At 47.0% G+C, this 19672-nt stretch overlaps 1 protein-coding gene across 7 annotated transcripts in view; it reads left to right on the forward strand.

The window, feature by feature from the left end:
* Positions 1 to 4176, forward strand: part of COL6A3 (collagen type VI alpha 3 chain) — an 81763-nt gene extending 77587 nt beyond the window's left edge. For all 7 annotated transcript variants that reach the window (XM_059167620.1, XM_059167619.1, XM_059167622.1 and 4 more), the window contains 2 exons: positions 2542 to 2706; positions 3354 to 4176. In XM_059167620.1, the coding sequence (XP_059023603.1) occupies positions 2542 to 2706; positions 3354 to 3394 (206 nt within the window). In that variant the 3' untranslated portion in view covers positions 3395 to 4176. The remainder of the gene's footprint in view (positions 1 to 2541; positions 2707 to 3353) is intronic.
* The last annotated feature ends 15496 nt before the right edge of the window (positions 4177 to 19672 follow it).

Consider the following 19672-nt stretch of genomic DNA (forward strand, 5'->3'; position numbering starts at 1 on the left):
GTCTTTTTAGAGTGTGGGGCCCTCATGAATACATTTCTCGTGCTCTACCAGATTTCTGCATGTCCACAGTGCCAGCACCCTGGGCCATGCTGGTGAACCCTATGGGGTCTTAGCAGCAACCATCACTGGCACCAGGGGTGTGGGATACAAGGGCAAGAGTTTGGGGCTGGACATAAAGGGCACAAATCCCAGGAAGCCAGAAAGCAACCAGTCAGGGAGCAGAGTGTCCTTTCATTGGGTGGCCTCAAGCTGTGTGTCCTTGGGTCTGGGAAAACTCGTATCCGTTTCAGGAGTATGCAGGAGAGTGGGAACAGAATGGCCGAACATAGGTAGCCAGGACTGAGAGCATTTGGAACAAAGATGGAATGAACATGAACCATGCAGGGGATGCTAGGGGGAGAGAAAAGAGGGGAAGGGTTACCATTTGGTCTGAGCTTCCCACTAATAGGGGAATCCACTGGCAAACAAGGGGTAAGCTTTGGTGGTAGAATAATTTTGCCTTGCTCTGTCCCCTGCATGACATTTCTGGAAAGCAAGGCATTTTCCTTCAGTTGGCTGAAAATTTTTTTCAAGTGGAAAAAAGTTGTTTTCCTAAATTGTCATCATTTCATTCTGGACTCATTGGTTCTTCCAAGTACCTTCTGGTTTTCTGGGCCTCTGAGAGGGTCTACAATTAGGAGCTACTGTGGAACCCCCAGTCTTTGTGTCTGCATCATGGCCTCCCCAGATGATCAGGGGGTGTTTTAGGCCAATGCTGAGCGTCAGTCCTGGGTACCTCTGAGTCTGGTCCATGATGGTTGACCCAAGTTTGATTCTCTAGTCCAAGACCTTGGTTTATCTTTTACTTCTTGGTGCAATCAGATCTGCAGGCGCTCACAACTTCTGCAGCTAAGGGCAACCCACAGGGGAAGGAACAGAGGCCCATGGAGATGTCAACCCTGCGGGGCGGTGGCGGGGGGCGGGGGGTGGTGACTCTGGCACGTTGGCTATTCCCATAAACATGCAGCATCATCCACTCCAGGGACTTCTGTTGAAGGAAGGTTTACAGTTTTCAAACTTTTGGATAATGGTTGACAGTAGTGCTTCTCTTTCCCAGCATGATCTGGAATTTGCCAGAAAACTCTGTAAACAGACATTTTACTGTGGAAGGGCTGTAAACTTTTCTTTCCAGGCATCATGGAGAGAATGTAGCTTCTACTTTGCAGCTGGATGTTTCAGAAGTATGCATTTAAAACATAAACTTCCTTAACTGGAAAAAGAATGCTTCTGTGTCTTCAAAATAGCTTTTCTCTGTGATATTTTTGCCATCATGGGTTTTAGATCAGTGGTAACACTTCTTTTACTTGTTTAATTTGGCTACTCTCAAAGGCCCTCAGCTACACATACACACCCACGCGCGCGCGCGCACACACACAAATGCACAGATTTAAAAAGGATTTTTCTTTTCCACTTTAACTTTTATTCTCCTTCTGCTTGTCTTGTCATGAAATGTATGGCTTTATTTATTTATTTTTTATTTTTTTTTAAATGTTTTATTTTTTATAAACATATATTTTTATCCCCAGGGGTACAGGTCTGTGAATCGCCAGGTTTACACACTTCACAGCACTCACCAAAGCACATACCCTCCCCAATGTCCATAACCCCACCCCCCTTCTCCCAACCCACCTCCCCCCAGCAACCCTCAGTTTGTTTTGTGAGATTAAGAGTCACTTATGGTTTGTCTCCCTCCCAATCCCATCTTGTTTCATTGATTCTTCTCCTACCCACTTAAGCCCCCATGTTGCATCACCACTTCCTCATATCAGGGAGATCATATGATAGTTGTCTTTCTCTGCTTGACTTATTTCGCTAAGCATGATACGCTCTAGTGTATGGCTTTATTTTTGAACTATATTCTGACAGAGTGTAGTTGCTACTTTGCCGAGGAGTAGAAAATGACATAGTTTTTATTAAGATGTAGTTCCTTCTAACTGGTGTAAGGTGATATCTCAATGTGGTTTTAATTTGAATCTCCCTGATGGGTTTGAAGTGGTGGGGTGGGGGGTCAGAGGTTGGGGGAATCAGGTGGTGGGTATCGGAGCGGGTACAGATTGCATGGAGCACTGGGTGTGGTGCAAAAATAATGAGTACTGTTATGCTGAAGATAAATAAAAAATAAAAAATTAAAAAAAAATGTAGTTCCTTCCATGGGGCTTTAATAGCGAAGGAACTGGAAAACAAATGGCCCCATGACTGGAAAGAGAAAACACAGTTCATTTCATCTGAAATTATCCGATAATGATGGCTTGCATTTGGGATTGGAGGGAAGTTAGCGAGGTCCTTCCATCAAGGTCATTGTATTACTGCCTTTATTGAGAATCACATGCAATCCCACAGCCGGGGTGGAGGCAAGGCCTGGAGAGGCTAAGAGGGTCTCCCTCCTCAAAACTCTCCTCCTTGCTCTGAACAGCCTTGTGTCGAGACCTTCAGCCGCATGCACTGAGGGCATAGTCCCTTTTGTGTCCTAATGAATACTCTTTTCTCATCCTGTTATTAAAGACATATGTAAGTTGCCCAAAGAAGAAGGAACTTGCAGGAAATTCATGTTAAAATGGTACTATGATGTGGAGACCAAAAGCTGCATGAGATTCTGGTACGGAGGTTGCAGTGGCAACGAAAACAGATTTAATTCACAGAAAGAATGTGAAACGGTTTGCGCTCCTGGTAAGTGACCGGTGATTCTTTTGATCTGTGGCTTTTGTAAGTCAGAGAAGAGATCCAGGCTAATTTTTCACCTTGTGAAGATATTTGAATGACAATGATTATGAGAGCTGTGACAGAGGAGGTGGATGTTATCTTTAGATAAGGAAGATAATTCAAATAAAACACAGGAAATTCATTTTCTGAATAATCGTTATTTCCTAAAAACATATTTGTATACTTGGATTCTTGCCAATGAGGGAAGACACACCCGACTATTCCTCCCTCTTCATCTTTAAATAATTAGGCTTCCTCTAAACACTGCTGTTTACACTGGGGCCACCCACTGTCACCATGGCGTTGGCCAACTTGACTGCTGATAGGAGAGCCTGGCCAGAGCCTGAATGGGAAGAGTACAGGGTGTGCAAAGGCCCTGGGGCCGGGCAAGGCAGCAAACTCGCTCACACTGCACACAAGGCCCTGAACCTGGGCCAGGGAAGGCCAGGTGAGCTGTGAAAGACACTCAGCAAAAAAGCGAGATAAGGGAGGAAAACCAGAGGCTGTAGGACAATTTTCATGAGAAACACCATGTCCTTTTTGGTCAGTAACTATGCTTTTCCCTTGCACTTCTTTCTCACCCTCCCTCATCTGCCCCGTCCATCAACGCTCAGCCCTCGTCAACCCTGGAGTCATCGCTGCCATGGGGACCTAAGTGTGGCCGACTAGTAGCACATACCTCTTGAAGAAGAAGGAGTCAGCCGTTGCAACTCGTCTCTGTAGAAGCTCTGGGTATAGACTTCCTCGCACTGTTCCATTTCCTGCTTTGATTTACACTCGAACTTGGGAGGAGCCATTCTGCCGCATGACCCATCAATATGGTGCTAAATGTGTCTGTGGACCCAACCCTCTCTGTCTCCAGGCAGTTATATCGTATACTTTGAACGTCGTGTAATAGTTAGCCATGGCCGGTGTTCATGTGAACATTTCTATAAACTCCGACTCCCCCTGGAGTTTCACACTCTGCCTGTTTCGGGCACATGTAAGGTCTAGGATGGAACTCCACATTTCACCGCCATCTGTATACTTCTGCTTGGTTTATTTCTTCCCTCTCCAGTAAGCACGACTTTAGATGGAAAGCCTTGTATGGTGAAGAAAGAAGAGTCCAACTTTTTTGTTTTTGTTTTTTTTTAACTTCCCTAATTTCCTAGATTAGATCTCAAGCTAAGTTTCCTTTTCTAAAGCCTCTAACAAATGACCTAGTTTTAGAAGGAAGCAAAATCCCTAAATCTTTGTGCACTGTTGTGGGACCAATGCCTTCATTAAAGAATGAAAAGAAAGTCATAATAGAGAATATTTTTGGCATTCCTCTAATGTTGTGATTATTATTATTATTTTTTTTTTGGTGCAGGGTGTGGGAGGGTGTTTAATTTTAATTTTAAAAATTTTAGGAATTTATACAAAGAAACTTTTTAATAAAGTATATTGAAAGTGTCATGGGTTTGGTGTTACTGGCTGTCCTATTTCCATAGCACCTGCTGTCATGAGGACCCCAGGCTGGAGGAGTGCGGCCCAGCCCACCACCACCCTTTTGTTTCTAGGGGAGGGACAAGGCTGCTTTATCATGGGGTGCAGGGTGACTGGGGCTCAGCCCACTAGCATGGCAGCTCTTTGTGGCCCTGTGGTGCCTTCCCTGCTTAGGACCCTTTCTGGAATCTTCATGATCTTCAGATCCAGGAGGCTTTTATCCTGTGCTCTACCTTCTGGTTGGACCCACAGTCTTGACCTCCTTACCTGCATCCTCTTTAAAGTGACTGTTTCCAAGGGTTGGGTTGGTTCCCACCCCACAGGGGCTGAGAGATGGGGCACAGTTGGCCAGGACACCCTAACCTTCTTCTGGAGTCTCAAAGACAAAGCATAAAGTCTTTTTGTTTTGTTTTGTTTTTCCTTAAAGACCTTTTTCTCCTGTCTTCAGAAGTAACACAAGAAACAAATAAATACGTATTTAGGTAGCACCTGAAGCCCACTTAGGAAAGAAACTGAATTAGTTTGATTAATCACATGTACTCTGACCAATGCTCCAGTCAAAGCTGTAGGGAACTTGGATGTTGGTGGAACTGCTTTATGTCAGATGGGGGAGGAATTTGTCTGTTAATCTACAGAGAGGAAGAAGAGGAGGTCAGAGGGTGTGCAGAGCTCCCTGTGATCCACTCCCTGTGACTTCTTCCATCCAGATCTTTAGTTGAACTTCCTAAATCCTCAAAATGTACTCAGTGTGGCCCCATCTGCCTAGAAACTGGTAGAATCACTAAGCTCTGTGCCCCTATCAAGTTGGGGAAGAGACAGAGAAATAGAAGGTGGGGTGGACAGAGGAAACCCCTGCTGGGAATTTGCAGAAATTTGAGGGAGGACTCGGGACTTCAGAGGACACTGGGGATGTGAGTTTCCTTGTCTTTTGTGGGACTGAGAGAGGCTGGCTAGACATCAGGGCAGCTTCAGGGAAACTAAAAATCTTTGGAAACTCCTAAGACACTCTCACCAGCAGGGCACCTTTGCTTACATCCTGCACAGAAGTCCCATAGGGTTTCTTTCTCTACCCCTGTTCTGGGTGAGTGACATGCCAAGAATCATGAGAGACTATGGACTCTGAAAAACAATCTGAGGGGTTTGAAGTGGCGGGGGGGGGGTGGGAGGTTGGGGTACCAGGTGGTGGTTATTATAGAGGGCATGGATTACATGGAGCACTGGGTGTGGTGAAAAAAATAATGAATACTGTTATGCTGAAAATAAATAAATTTAATTTAAAAAAATCATGCTGACCCCTTCTCATCTTAAAGGATCCCTCTTTTGGATTAAGGCCAACCTAGGGGACTTACAAAGAGCTCAGAGACATCCATGAATTCTCTTTAAATGGATGGATAGTCAACCTGGGTGGGAAATATGCATTCTGGGACTTTCTCAGGGATGGTTGCTCCAAAGTTCCCTAGCTCCAGAGGAAAGACTCCCTTTCCAGAGTTTTACCTTCTCATAGTTCTGGAGGCTGGACATCCAAAATTGAGGAGTTGGTCAGGCCATGCTAACCCTGAAATCTGTAAAAAATCCCTCTTGCTTCTTTGCTTTCCAGTGACCACTTAGTTTGTACCTGCATCCCCCTGATTCTGACCCTGTCTACACACAGCTCTCTCCTCATAATGACATCAGTCATATGGGATTAAGGGCCTGCCTACTGCAGGGTGACCTCCTTATTTATCTGTGATGATCTTATTTCCATATATCCTGATGTACTGGGGGATTAGGACTTCTGACTTATCCTTTTTTTGTGGGGGGGAGGAGGTACACCACCATTGAGCTCATAAGACCATGTTATAATTTCTGATAACCTGCTCCCCACTTGGTCACTATGCAGCTAGCGCCTGCAAGGGCTTTCAGCTGAATCTTATCACTTTCTAGTCACTTTTAGTCATATAAACTATCTCTAATGGGTCTTACGGGTGGGTTCCCTTCATTTTAAATTTTAAATACCAGATAGTCTTTTGCTGTGAACCCCAGTGCCGGCTAGACTCATGGTGCTGAGTGGAGTTGGAGTGGAGATGTCCATGGCTTTTTCTCTTCCCCATTCCTCCTCATCCTCCAGGCCTGTGGAGTTCCGTGTGCAGCACCCTCTGGGCTTCTGGGGTCAGGCTGGCTCTCTGCTGCTGCCTTGCCCTGCCTTGGGCTACCTCTGCAGCAGGGTCACCAGGCTGGCTCTCTGGAGACACATATTCATTCTCAGGGGGAAACTGGAGGTCCTAGTTTCCTGCCCCTTCTTGCCACACTTCCTGCCCCTTCTGCCACCCTAGGAAGTGAGTCCCTTCCTTTCCCCATGGGAGGCAAAAGAAGCAAGAACTGCTTTGCCCTCTAAAGACTGCCATAACAGGTGCCATGGTCCTCTTCTGCCTCAGTAGTGACTGTAGAGTCCTCAGGGCATTGTGCTCTGAGCTTGGCCCTTGAAGATTCACTCTGAGAAGGTAGGTATCTGCCAGGCAGGCAACACCAGCCTCTAGTAGAAATGCAATAAGAGTGCGCTGGGCCCTTTTGTGATGGGCTAAACATTGCACTTCCCCCTTCTCCTCAGGGGGCATCTAGAAGGAAGACTCACACTCAAGGCACACCAGTAGCCTGTGAAGTTCCTTAGCGACAAATGGACATTTCACTGAAGACCCTTTGAGGGGTCTGGAGAGAAGTTTCTCACATATTCTGCGGTTTACTTCATACAAATGCCCTTGGACAAGCTGCCTCTGCTCCAGAGGTCTTCACCCCCAACAGTTGCCTCAATTATCCCCCTCCTCTTACCTCACCCCGTTTCTTGTAATCCTCCATGTCCACAGCAGTTTCGGTCCTCTCCTTGGTGTGGGCACTTTGGATGGGAAAACAAAAGCCCAGAAGCTGGGGAATGGTGGGTGTCATGCATCTGGCCTTGTTCACAGGGTGTCTATTCACCCCATCACATTTTAAAAAAACCTCATGTTTGCATGCACAAAAAATGCATCCATTTATGTGTGTTGTTTGATGAGTTTTGACAAATGAATGCCCCCATATTGCCCTCCCCCCATTCATGACGGGCAGCATTTCTGTGATCCCATCTGGCCATGCATGCAAGTTTCCACGACTTCACCAAGTATACAGTTAGGGAGGCACAAAGATTCTTGTTCAAATGTATTCCATGTGGCTTCATATGCGATGATAAAAATCAATTCAAGATCATGAAAATGGCCAACAAGAAGGCAATGCTTAAATTCAGCTTACCTTGCCCACAACAAAAAAAGATAAGTAGTCAGTAAATATGTCATAATGTTGATAAATGACCTATGCCATTAACTGGTTGTGGTTTATCACAGAATATTAAAAAGGATACAAATCTGCATATTTAATATGATAATTGCATATATGTACAGACACACACACATTTTCTTCTTAAGAAAGAGAAAATATATTAAAAGCAAATACAACAAAAATCTCTTGGCCAGCTGCAGTGCCTTCCCCTATACCTAGACCCTAATTATTTTTTTTTTTTAGACCCTAATGTTTAAGTTGCTTTTTATCCCCATGTTAATTCAAAAAAGTTGAGAAGCCACAGTGGGCTTAGCTACCCCAGATTTCCGACTGTAACACAAAGATCCCATTTCCGTGTAATTCTGTTTTATTCAACAGAGACCCTTGGTTTTATGTTCATTCATTTGGTCAATACTGAGCACATTGTATGTGTTCCTGAGGAGCTCACAGTCTCAAGGAGGGAGAGGGACAAGATGGGGATACATGACAGGAAGCCAGTGCCAGGCTGCTCTGGGAGCTGGCCAGGCTGGAGGCAGGGGCAGCCACCAAATCCCAGCAGGGTGACCATGGGGGTCTGACCGGGGACTCCACTGTGGAAAAAACACTTGGGGATGATGAGGGAGGCGGCCAGGTGGCTAACTGAAGAGGGTTCTGGGCAGAGGGGACCCTAGGGCACAGAGTGCACCTCAAGGGTGGGAAGGGAGCCCAGAGAATGAGCGGAGGGATGGGGGTCTACTGGTGGCCCCACAAGCCTGCTGGCTTTCACTTGGACACATGGGAGCCATTGCTCAGTGTGCTCAAGGGACCTGCCATGAATTTTAAAGGGTCCCCTGGCTGCTGGGCATGGACATCAGAGCGGTGAGATGGGGGTTCCAGTGATGACACTGTAGTGTAAACCCAGGTGACAGTGAGAGGTGAATGACAGTGGCCAAGACCAAGAAATAGCAGAGGAGATGAAGTATGGGCTCTGGGTACATTTTGATCTAAAATATGCAAGAATTGATTGAATTGTCATGTTTCGTTTTTTACATGTATACACACAGAGGAACTAAAATCCCTGCTTTAGATCATCTGCCCCAACTTTGCATTCAACAAAGTGTGGTCTGAGTAGCAGGAACCTGGATCCCCGACAGCAGTGGATTTCCTTTCAAGACCCGTTCATTGCCAGACCATACCGCAGACCCTGTGTTCTTCCCTGAACCCTGGTGTGCCCCTGGCCTTAATGTCCATGCCGTCCTTTCTGAGGTAACCTCAAAGAACTTCCAGCCCGGCCTTGTGGATGTGGCTTGCAACACTTGTTTTGGATTTTGTGAGCAAGATCCAGACCTCTCTCGGGGTGATGCCCTGAGGGTGTGGCATGTCCTTGCTGCTAGTGTGAACTCAAACCAAATTCACATCTATCCAGTAGCGGTTGTGTGTCAGATGAAGTATTAGGTGCTTCACACACCTACCCCAGGCAGCGCTGCTCAGTCACTGGCCTCACTGGCATCTACCCAGATGATGAAACAGTGGGTCAGAGTGGTTTAGTTCATCCTGGTAACAATCTAATGGAGGCTGTATCTGAGCAAGTCATTGTGATCCAGAAACGCTCCAGACTTCCCAAGGACGTGTGGGTTCTTGAGGGACCCGCACTGTCATTCCTTAGGGGCTTTGGACTGTTCCCTTGGGAGCTGGGTTTCATCTGGGTTCCATCTTCTCTGGCACAAAGCACGTTCTACCCAACATCCTATCCAAGACCTAGTGTTTCTCTCCATGGACAGAGAGTCTTTCTCCATTCTTCCTTTTTTCTTTTATTACAATCATTATCATCTCTTTCTCAGTATCCAGAGCTGCTCTGCTCAGGGAAGGAGTCAGAGAAGTTCGACGTTTGGCTCAAGTTCAGGGCCTGAGTAGAGGATGGCCTGCTTGAGCCTCTGTGGCCAGGTCACAGGGACATCTGGTTGGACCCAACTATTAGCAAATTTCAGTCCATTCATCGTCATCTTTGCTGGATTTGTGATTAAGTGCCTTCCACTCCCTCCTCACCCAAACATTTTTTCTTTTTTTTTTTAATTAAATTTTATTTTTTTAGTGTTCCAAGATTCATTGTTTATGCACCACGCCCAGTGCTCCATGCAGTACATGCCTTCCTTAATACCCATCATTGGGATCACCTAACCTCCCACCCTCCTCTCCCAAACCCTCAGTTTGTTTCTTAGAGTCCACAGTCTCTCATGCTTCATCTCCCCCTCTGATTTCCTCCAATTCACTTTTCCTTTCCTTCTCCCAATGTCCTCTGTGTTATTCCTTATGCTCCACAAGTAAGTGAAACCATATGATAACTGTCTCTCTCTGCTTGACTTATTTCACTTAGCATAATCTCCTTCAGTCTTGTTTATGTTGATGTGAAGTTGGGTATTCATCCTTTCTGATGGCTGAGTAATATCCCATTGTATATATGGACCATATCTTCTTTATCCATGTATCTGTTGAAGGGCATCTCGGCTCTTTCCACAGTTTGGTGATTGTGGCCATTGCTGCTATGATCATTGGGGTACATATGAGCCTTCTTTTCACTGTATCTGTATCTTCACCCACAACTTTCTATAGAACTAAAAATCAATCAGCCAACCAATCAATCACAATAAGCATGAAGACTTTTTATAGGAAGTCAAAATCATAAATCCAGAAGGTAAATTTTAAGTTTCTTCCCCTATGGTGATTCATTTTTAGGGAATGGATTGGATTTCCTGGCCAAATTCTCCATGTTGTCAGATTTCCAGCTGGACCTGGTTGGTGCTCAGGAGCAAGGTTCTCCAGGGCCCACCCATCGGGGTGCGGCTTCCAGAGAAGCTAGGGACTGCTGCCCAGGGGCCTGCTCCTTCTCCGACCTCAGTATGCTGGGCTGAGCTTTGATGTCGACTGTGCCTCCCACCTTCTTCTGGGCTGAAGTGCAAGTGGTGGGCACCATCAGATGATTCCTAGGGGTGTCTTCCTGTCTCTTTGGAATCATGACTCTAGAGTTGGACAGTCCTTCGGAGGTTTGGAGGCCCAACGTGGACCCAGTGCAGGGATGTCTTTCCACCTTGTTCCTGATTCTGGAACCTGCATGGTCAGCATAAAATTGCCACAGAGAGAAAAACAAAAGGAGAAGCATTTTAAAGTCCAGTTGTTGGAGCCCAGAGATATTTGGTGGTGGGGACTGGGAAAGGGCCTCGGTGCATAATGGGGACACGTTCCAAGTAACACTTGACCTGGAAAGTAGATATTATTTTCCTGCCTTAAGTCAGAGGTGTCTGTGAAAACCCTCAGGCCACTGTTGCAAAATGTCATCTCATGGAAGGGGCTTGGGCATCTGCAGAGGGATCTTGCCAAGCATGTTTGAATTTGAGAGGAATGCTGAGGTCCCAGGATTGGTGTTACTTTTCCAGAAGATGTTAGAAACAGACATGGTTAGCATGCTACAAAAAAAAAAAAAAAAAAAAAAAATGCTGGAGTCGGTCTAGTCGAGAAAGGATACTTCAATTTTTAAAGACTCATATTAGAGCAGTTGTGTTTGATAGGTGCATCTGGCTCAGGGAGCTCCTGGTCACTTGTGAATCAGGCCTAGTTCGGGTGCATCTGAGAGTGGATCCTAACTGCTGGGTTGCAGGTAGCTGGTTTGGGAAAGTATGTAGAAAGCACAGGTGACAGAATTGAGCAGAAAGACCCAGAAGAGTCAAGAGAAGGTATGTTATTTTTGAGCAGACCACTCTTAGGGTGGCTGTGGCTACCAGGGTTCACCTCACTGGGGAGTATGTGATGAGGAAGAGGAGGATGGAGGCTTTTCTCGACTCTCATGTCTTTTGGTTGGGGCTGCCTTGGGGGTGTGAGGTACCCGGCATTTTCAAGAAAGTCCTCAGGCCCAGAATAGGGAGACGTGGCTCCTGAGGTGGAGAACCTTCAGCACACCTGGAACCGTCTACCATGACTGCGGGGAATTCACAGGTGGGCTCAGGAGGATGGTGTAGATGGCCCTGGCTGCCAGCCCGTTTGGACATGAACCCACAGGAGCTTAAGTGGAGACATAAAATTGAATTGATGAGAGAGGGCTGTCAGAAAGAACAGCAGGAGACACTCCACTCCTGATTACTCTTGTGGGAGTAACGATGGAGCGAATCCTCTGAGTTCATCCCAGAAGTCCTTGTATGCCCAGCCCTCCACCAGGTGGGATGGCAAACTGTTTTGGTAAAGGACCACCCAGTGTCCAGCAGTCTGGGGGTTCTAGAGAGAGTTGTAGGGCTGGTGGTGTGAATTCTGGCTGTGATTCCCGCTACTCAGCAACCTGGTTCCTGTCTATTTTTGGAAATGATTGTCTAGTCCTCTCATTATTGCTGTTAGTCACTCAATATCCTTCTAATAAAGTAATTTTCTCTCTGTGTTAAGCAGAGTGACTTTCTGGCCGTGGTAGCCAGAGCCTGGACTGGCTCACATGCCATCATCTGTCGCTTACTCAACAAGCATTTGCTGAGCACTTGACATGTGCTAGTGCTACAGGAGGCGTCCGGATACAGATGAGGAACACACACTCTCCCTCACTAAGCTCATGTGGAGAGGGGGATGGACAGTGGATGTCAGGCCATGCAATATACAAGGAGGCTTCAGCAGGGGCAGAGAGGGTCATTGGAGGTCTTTGGGGGTGTGTGGTGAGGGCAAGCCTTTCTAGGAGTTGGTTTATGAGCTAAAACCCAAAACCCAGGAGGGAGTTGGTTTATGAGCTAAAACCCAAAACCCAGGAGGGAGCCAGCCTTGGGAGGACCTGGGAGAGGATTTCAGGTTGAGAGAAGAGGTGAGTCAAAGGCTCTTCTGAGTCTGGTACATGGAGTCTGGTGCTCTGGAGAAGCACGAGGGTGGCTGGTGAGGCCACAAACCACACGGGAGACAGCGGTTGTAGGAACCGCAGCCCTGGCTAAAGAAAATGGAGACTTGAGTCAGGTTGGTCATGGACATGGAGAAGGGAGGACAGGTTTGGACTTACTTAGGGGGTAGGGTCCATAAGACATGGTGAAGACTTAGACATATGTTAAGAAGCCAGATAATCTTTGATGCCTTTCACTGAGATGGTGTGCCACTGGCTTATTTTCAAAAGCGAGGTCATCAACAACTCTGCCAGGTGCATTTAATTTGGGATGCCCCTTGACCTTTCTGGAGGTGGTACCAGAGAGGTAACTAAAGTCCAGGCAGGGGCTGGCTTGGGAACAGAATGTCTTTTAAGCCGTGAGTCCAGAGAGACGGCCTGGTCTTCGAGTGTAGGTGAGGAAGGGAGTGGGGTTAGAAGAGGCCTCTTGGCGCATGGGCAGCTGGGGCTGAACAGATGGAACAGGCCCAGCCCAAGAGGCTGATGAAGAGCATCTGGAACAAGAGGAAGGGGCCGAGGAGGGAAAGGGGTCATGGGAAGCACGAAAGCAAACTATTTCAAGGACACGGAGCGCTCAACTGTGTTGAATCCTGCCGAGACCAGGTCATGGAGGTCTAGAGAAGACCTGTGTGGATGCTGACGTGTGCTGTAGAGGTTCTCACCTGCTGGAAAATGAAACCCCGTCTCAAACTGGCTTGGATCTTAGCGACATTTTTTTTTTTTTTTTTTTTTTTAACCTCAGCTGCACTGGGAAATCTGGAGCCTGGGCTGTGGGAGCGGTCAGTCAGGTGGCTGGAGAATGCTGTTGTTTCATCATGGTCCTCTATCTTCAGGTGGGGCTCTATGCTCCATGCTGCTTCCAAGATGCTCTTATTGGGTCATGGCACCATTGAAGGGAAAAGCAGTTCCGGTCTTTCTGTGGCTCTCTCAGGAATGAGACAGTGTCTCCCCACAGTCCCCAGCAGACGCCCCCAGGTTACTCCCCTTTCCCAAGCCAGTCACTGGCAGGATGACTGGGGGACCAAGAAACCCTCCTCCCTTCATGCCTGGAACCCTGAGGGTCAGTGGGACTCTGGTCAGGAGGATGTGGGCCAATTGGATCCATGAGCATACCCATCACTGCGTGGGTTTGTGTGTGTCTCCATGGCACACGATGGTACATGCCATTTAAGACACTGTGTAGTTCATCCAGTGGCATAAGATTTACTCTTTTCTCAGGAATTCTTTCAAAAATTTCCAAAGAGAACACAGAACAGCAAAGACAAAGCTTTGTGGCTTTGGTTGAAGGGAAGCACTGGCCCTAACGGGACTTCCTAACATTTAGTTGATGGTGGTTCCCTCACCTGGGTCCTGGAAAACCCATGACTGTTAACCCAGCCCCCTCAGCGAGGTGCCCTTTGGCAGTGTGCCTTGATTTGGATGTCGGTGGTCAGTGTCAGGGCCCCAGCTTGCACCTAATCTCTCCCGCCCACCCAACTTTCTGGCTGCCTTTGCGGACTTCTCGGCCAAATTTAATGCTTGGGACCTACGACAAGGTTTTGGAAAACAGTATAATGGTTGAGTATTAGTTTAGTGCAAAAGACTTCAGACATTTTTTGATCTTCATTTTTCTGTAGTTAGTGGGATAATAGAGGGCTTGGCCTTATTTATATGCAATAAAGAGTTTGTTGAATTTCCTATTTCATCAAGGGAATAAAAGCTACTCAGGATAAGACACAACTTCAGGATATCAAAACCAAATATTAACCACTTCCAGAAATAAAAACTTAGGCATATTATACACTAGTCAGCCTTAAGGCCCCAAAGTTAGAAATATCCTAATGCTATTCTATTCTATTCTGTTCTATTCTATTCTATTCTTCTTAGAATACATTCAGAAAACTGTTTTCTTCTGTGGATTGCCCTGGGAAAGGCGTGAGCTGAGGACCAGGTCTGTTTAGCATCAAGCTCTAACCAACAGGCCAAACAGCTTTGATTCGTAAAGTAAACGTCTGAAGGGGATTTATGTGAGTGTCTCTGAAGTCTCTGCCACAAATGAATCACACAGGGATGGTCTTTCCACCGACCATCAGAATGTAACACATCTATGGGCTCCAACCCTCATCTGGGTTTGAGTTTCAAGATAAAACCTATTTTCCCTTAAAGGACACTCGTGTGCAGGTCCTCATTGGTTCGCTGATTGTCCCCCAAAGAGCTCCCTGGGTTGGAAATGCGTCTTCCATGCAGGGTCTGGGCTCTTGTCCCCTTAGCCATCTGATGTGGCTTTCTCAGGCCTTTTAAGGAAATACAGTCAGCCTCTGGAAGCATTTCAGGCGCCGCATTCCCGATTGCACACATGGAACCCATTGCCTGCCATCAGCAGGAGAGCGTCTGCCAGCGTGGCAGGGAGGAGCTAAAAATAGCTCCACTGACCACCCCAGCCCCCATCCATCGGCATGAAAATACAGGACCCGTGTCTCGGGTCTCCCTGGGACCCCAAGTCCCTCATTCATTCAGCAGAAGTCGCTTCTCAATCCGACCCCAAAATAATTTTTGATTTTCAGGGAGGAGTTGCACTAGCACGGAGCCCCTCAGACCCGAGTGTCTTGTAGCCACCCTGACACTGCAGACAGTGACACCTTCTTGGCACCTGGGCCCTGCCCGAGGACCCCACCTTTCTCATGAGAGAGTTTCCAGGTGGACAGAGAAGAACAGGCTGAAGAAATGCATTTGCCGCCAGCAGCCACAGTGACCCATCTCAGAGACCACCCTTGGGCTCAGCCCCAGGGTCTGGAGCTCACTCACTTGCTTTCAGTGTGGTCACAGATGGTCACAGCCCTCTGCCTCGGCAGGTTCACAGACGAGTAAGGCCAGAGGAGAGACTGCCGGGACTTGAGGCCAATGTGGGGATATGTCTCTCTACAGGCATTCAGGTTTGATGACTTGAGCACACTGCTGCCAAAGAAATGTCCTCTAGGCAAGGCTGGGCCTTGGGCCACCAGTTTGCAATCTCTGGTTTGGAGACACTGAGTTAAAATTCAATATTTGCTGCATCTGGTCTGTTTTATATGGATTGTGCAAAACTTTGCAGCTTTGGCCTGGAAATGGAGTCCCCTTGACCTCCAGGTCCCCTCATGTGACCCCAGTGGAAGGATGGGACACAGGGTAAGGCCGGGAGGTCTTTGCCCTGTACCCGACTCAGGCAGTTGCTAAAGTTCTCTGAGGGTTCAGCCGTGCTGCCTTCATAAAGAATAAATAGAGTGTGTCCTAGATGTGTGGGCATTCAGGGCCATGAGGAAGGAGAAGGCCACGTGCAGCATGAGCCAAATATTGAAGCCATTTTCATAAACCGAGGTCTCAGAGGAAGAAGTTTCTGGAAATGAAGCCACAGACCAGATCTCCAGTCTCGACCTGGCCTTGGGGTTTGGCTTACTTCGGTCACCCTCACATCTGGTATTTATAAAATCTGAGCAGATCTAGGGACAGTCATGTGAGTGTGTGCTGGTGGGGTCCATGTGAGTTTTAACTCACTATTTCAGTGCGTGTCGGCTCTCAATGGGTGTCCTCTGTGAGGGTCGCTTGCTGGACTCGGCATGCATCGACAGTGCTGGGTATAACAAGACTTTATCTGTCCCATCTAGTCAAGGAGGCAGAGGTGCCTCCTGCTGCATACAGGTCAGCTGTGCTCTGGGTGGAGCTGTGATAGAGGCATGCCCAAGACCCCGAGCCCCTGAGAGCCAGGCCCGGGGAAAGTCAGTGGGATGGGAAGATAGAAAATCTCCGACTTGCTCTTTTTTTTTTTTTTTTCCGCATAACAGTATTCATTATTTTTCCACCACACCCAGTGCTTCATGCAATCCGTGCCCTCTATAATACCCACCACCTGGTACCCCAACCTCCCACCCCCTGCCACTTCAAACCCCTCAGATGAGAGACTATGGACTCCGACTTGCTCTTAAATAGCATTTCAGAGACAGCTGCATCAATGAGTGAACACAGGTGGTATTTGTTCCAATGGAGGGGAGACTAGGGAAGAAAGAAGAGCCTCTGAGTCATCCCAGGGGGCACCAGGGAGACATGACAGTGGGGCTGTCAGCTCCGTGTGGCCATGAAGGACGAGGTGTCTCTCTGCTCCATGTGCACCTGGGCGCCAGGCACTGCTTGCCGGCTTCAGAAGGATATCAATTAAAAATTTGAGTGTGCAAATGGCACAATTACATTTCATTGTAGCAGGACAGTCTACTTCCCGTTTGCTGTCCTCACGAACTGCTTGGTTTCCATCAAGGGGAGCAGGGAGGCAGGAAAGGAGGCTGTTAGCGGTCTAGTTAGAGAGGACAAAGACCCTCATAGGGCTGTGCGCCAGGGAGGGGTGGAGGAGATGCAGGGTCAGAGCAAGAGGACTGGTGGCTGGCTGGATAGGGCTGCAAGGACGGGGGTGAGCCCCTGGAGGCTTCCAGGCGTTGCAGAATGCGGTTCGAGGTGAAGCCATTCCTTGAGACAGGGAACATGGGATGAGTTAGGGACCAGTCAGGAAAGTGAGCAATCCTGATTTTGAGGTTCTTCTGGTGTGTATGCTTGTAAGTAAGCAGTTAGCTTCGCAAGTGTAGCCAAGGAGGTCAGTCAATGGGATGACAGATGGAGGAGAATCTCTGTACCGTTGAAGCCTGGAATCCCAATGGTCTTGTTCAGAGGGACATGCAGCGAGCAAAAGGAAGCCAGGCAGGAGCTAGGGAGCTGGGCAGGTAAGAATAGACCCCAGGGTGGAACCTTCGCTGGGGTTCACGGGGAACGGGAGATGGGAAGCAGGACACAGGGGAGATGCTTTTGCAAGTGAAGGGTGAATGAGGACAGAATGCCAAAGGGAGAAAATATTAATTGCTGCATGCTGAACAGACTGCCATGGTGTTTCTTTTCTTTTCTTTTTTTTTTTTTTTAAAGATTTTATTTATTTTATTTGACAGACAGAGATTACAAGTAGGCAGAGAGGCAGGCAGAGAGAGAGGAAGGGAAGCAGGCTCCCTGCTGAGCAGAAAGCCCAATGCGGGGCTGGATCCCAGGACCCTGAGATCATGACCTGAGCCGAAGGCAGAGGCTTTAACTCAGTGAACCACCCAGGGGCCCCGCCATGGTGTTTCTTGTTACTGATCATGGTTCTGCAGTATAATTTTCACACACTCATGATCTTTCATGCCTGTGCACAACCCATGATTACAGCAGCTCCTTTTTCAAATACCCACATTGTTTCGACTTCTTCACTATTAAAAATAATGCAGTGGTAAGTAACCTCATGCATAGATCTTAACACAGCTTTTTGTTCCTGCAGAATAAATAGTAAGAAAGGGAATATATGGTCAGGTCTGTTCTCATTCTTGTGTCCTGGTGCGCATCACCAAACTGCCCATACGAAAAGTGACACCGATTTCTATTCCTACTAATGGGCTTTGAAATATTCCATCTGTCTGATAGGAAAGATGTTGATTTTATTAAATCTTTGCCCTTTCAATATACGAGAATTTATGTGGCATTATTTTCATTTTTAAATCATCAGAGAGGTTAACAATTTAAACCAACAGAATTCATTCTAAACCGTTGTAAAAAGTCTAATAGTACAGACGCAAAGGATTTTTTCAGGCCAGAAACTGTGCTCCGTGCCCGGGACCCCGCACATCACATTCTCCCCACAAAAGTTCAAGCTCTCCATTTTGTAGACAGGGTGACAAATCTCAGAGAGGTTTTGTAATCACCCTGGCTCACACAGCTGCTATGTGGACACAAACTGGCTTTTGGATTCAATGCAGTTTGAGAGGCCATCTTGCTTGCTGCACTATTTTTCTTTGGGCTTATTTATTCTGTTTTAAATCTTCCTTCACTTATTGAATGACTTTCACTAATTGCACATTTCTAATGTAGTCACCATTTTCCTTATATTTTGTGGCTTTGAATATTTATGAACTCACATCTACTGTATTTTTTTTCCCCTTACACACCTCATCTCTGCCGCCATGTGTGTAAATGTCATTCTTTCTCTGCCTGTTAGAACACTGTATATCACATGCCGTCCGGGCACCTGCCCAGGCCCCGGGGTCTTCTCTGGCAAGTGCCCCATGGCCCCACCTCCTCATGTCAGAAGTCACGTCTTACTCAAGGAACCACAGCAAGGTCCAGAGTCCCCGGGGCCAGCTGTTGATTGCAGAAGCAAGGTGAGTTTCTATTGTCATGTCAGACAGACAAGTGTTTAAGAGGAGTTGGCTTGGAGTTGTCAGGCTGTGGCTCAGATAACATGGGTACCACCAGCTGAAATGGAGAGGTAGCTTGCCAAGGTTCAGTGGCCAGAGAAACCCCAGGTGTTGTGAACAGAGATCTCAGGTTTCATAACATCTCAGGTCATCTTTGGGCCCAAGAGCCACTGGGCCATCCTCAGCGCTCCGTGACCTACTAGTGGAGAAAAAGCAAGGTCTCTGAAAATGGGGGACTGGTAGCAGTAACACCACGGTACAAGACCTTGCCTTGTTCCTGGAAGGATGCCCAGACCATGTGCCAGGGTATGGGCACATCTCTGGGGATGTGGGGGTTATGTGCCAAGATCCTGCTGAGGGTGAATTTGCCAAAGCTATGACGCTTCCAGCTCCCAGTCTTTGCTGTAGTAAGGCAGGAAACCAAGTATCTGATTTGGTACCATCTTGAGAACAGGACTTGGTCTCCCCACCAAGCTAGAGGTTGGACGGGTTGTGTGGACCATTGTAGGACTCTTTGTATCTTCTTCTAGAAAAACATTGGAATTAGAGTTCCTATCTTTTTGCATTACCATCTCTCCATCATTTCCAGCTTTCTTCCATAATCATTAAATTATTTTTTATTTTATTCCTCTTGAATCATTTTAAAGCTCTATTTTTGTATCCTTTAATTCTTTTTAATGGCATCTTCATTGTTCATAACCTCAGGGGATGCTACTTCATTTTGCCTTTCTAAATTTAAAAGCATTTTCAGTTGTTTATTTTTTTCAGTGCTTTGAAAATTAATTCTGTAAACTTCATGACTTGTATCTTTTAAATTTATTTTTACTGCTATTAGCTTATTTTCTTTAAAGACGCTTTAGTTTATCATAAGACACACACTTGGAACAGCCCATGGGGACCAGCTGTGAGACCCCTATGCATCTCTTTGATCCAGCATGGACAGCATTTCTGAAACTCCGTGAGGGGCCAGTGACAAGCCTCAACTGGACACTGTCACAGCAGAGTTCCTGTGGATTTTGGAACCTAGCCCCATCCCCTTGAGCACACAAGGACAACTCTTCTGGAGATAGCTTCTGTCATGCCAGTGAGC

Source organism: Mustela lutreola, chromosome 3, assembly GCF_030435805.1.
Source record: "Mustela lutreola isolate mMusLut2 chromosome 3, mMusLut2.pri, whole genome shotgun sequence".
NCBI classification, from domain to species: Eukaryota; Metazoa; Chordata; class Mammalia; order Carnivora; family Mustelidae; genus Mustela; species Mustela lutreola.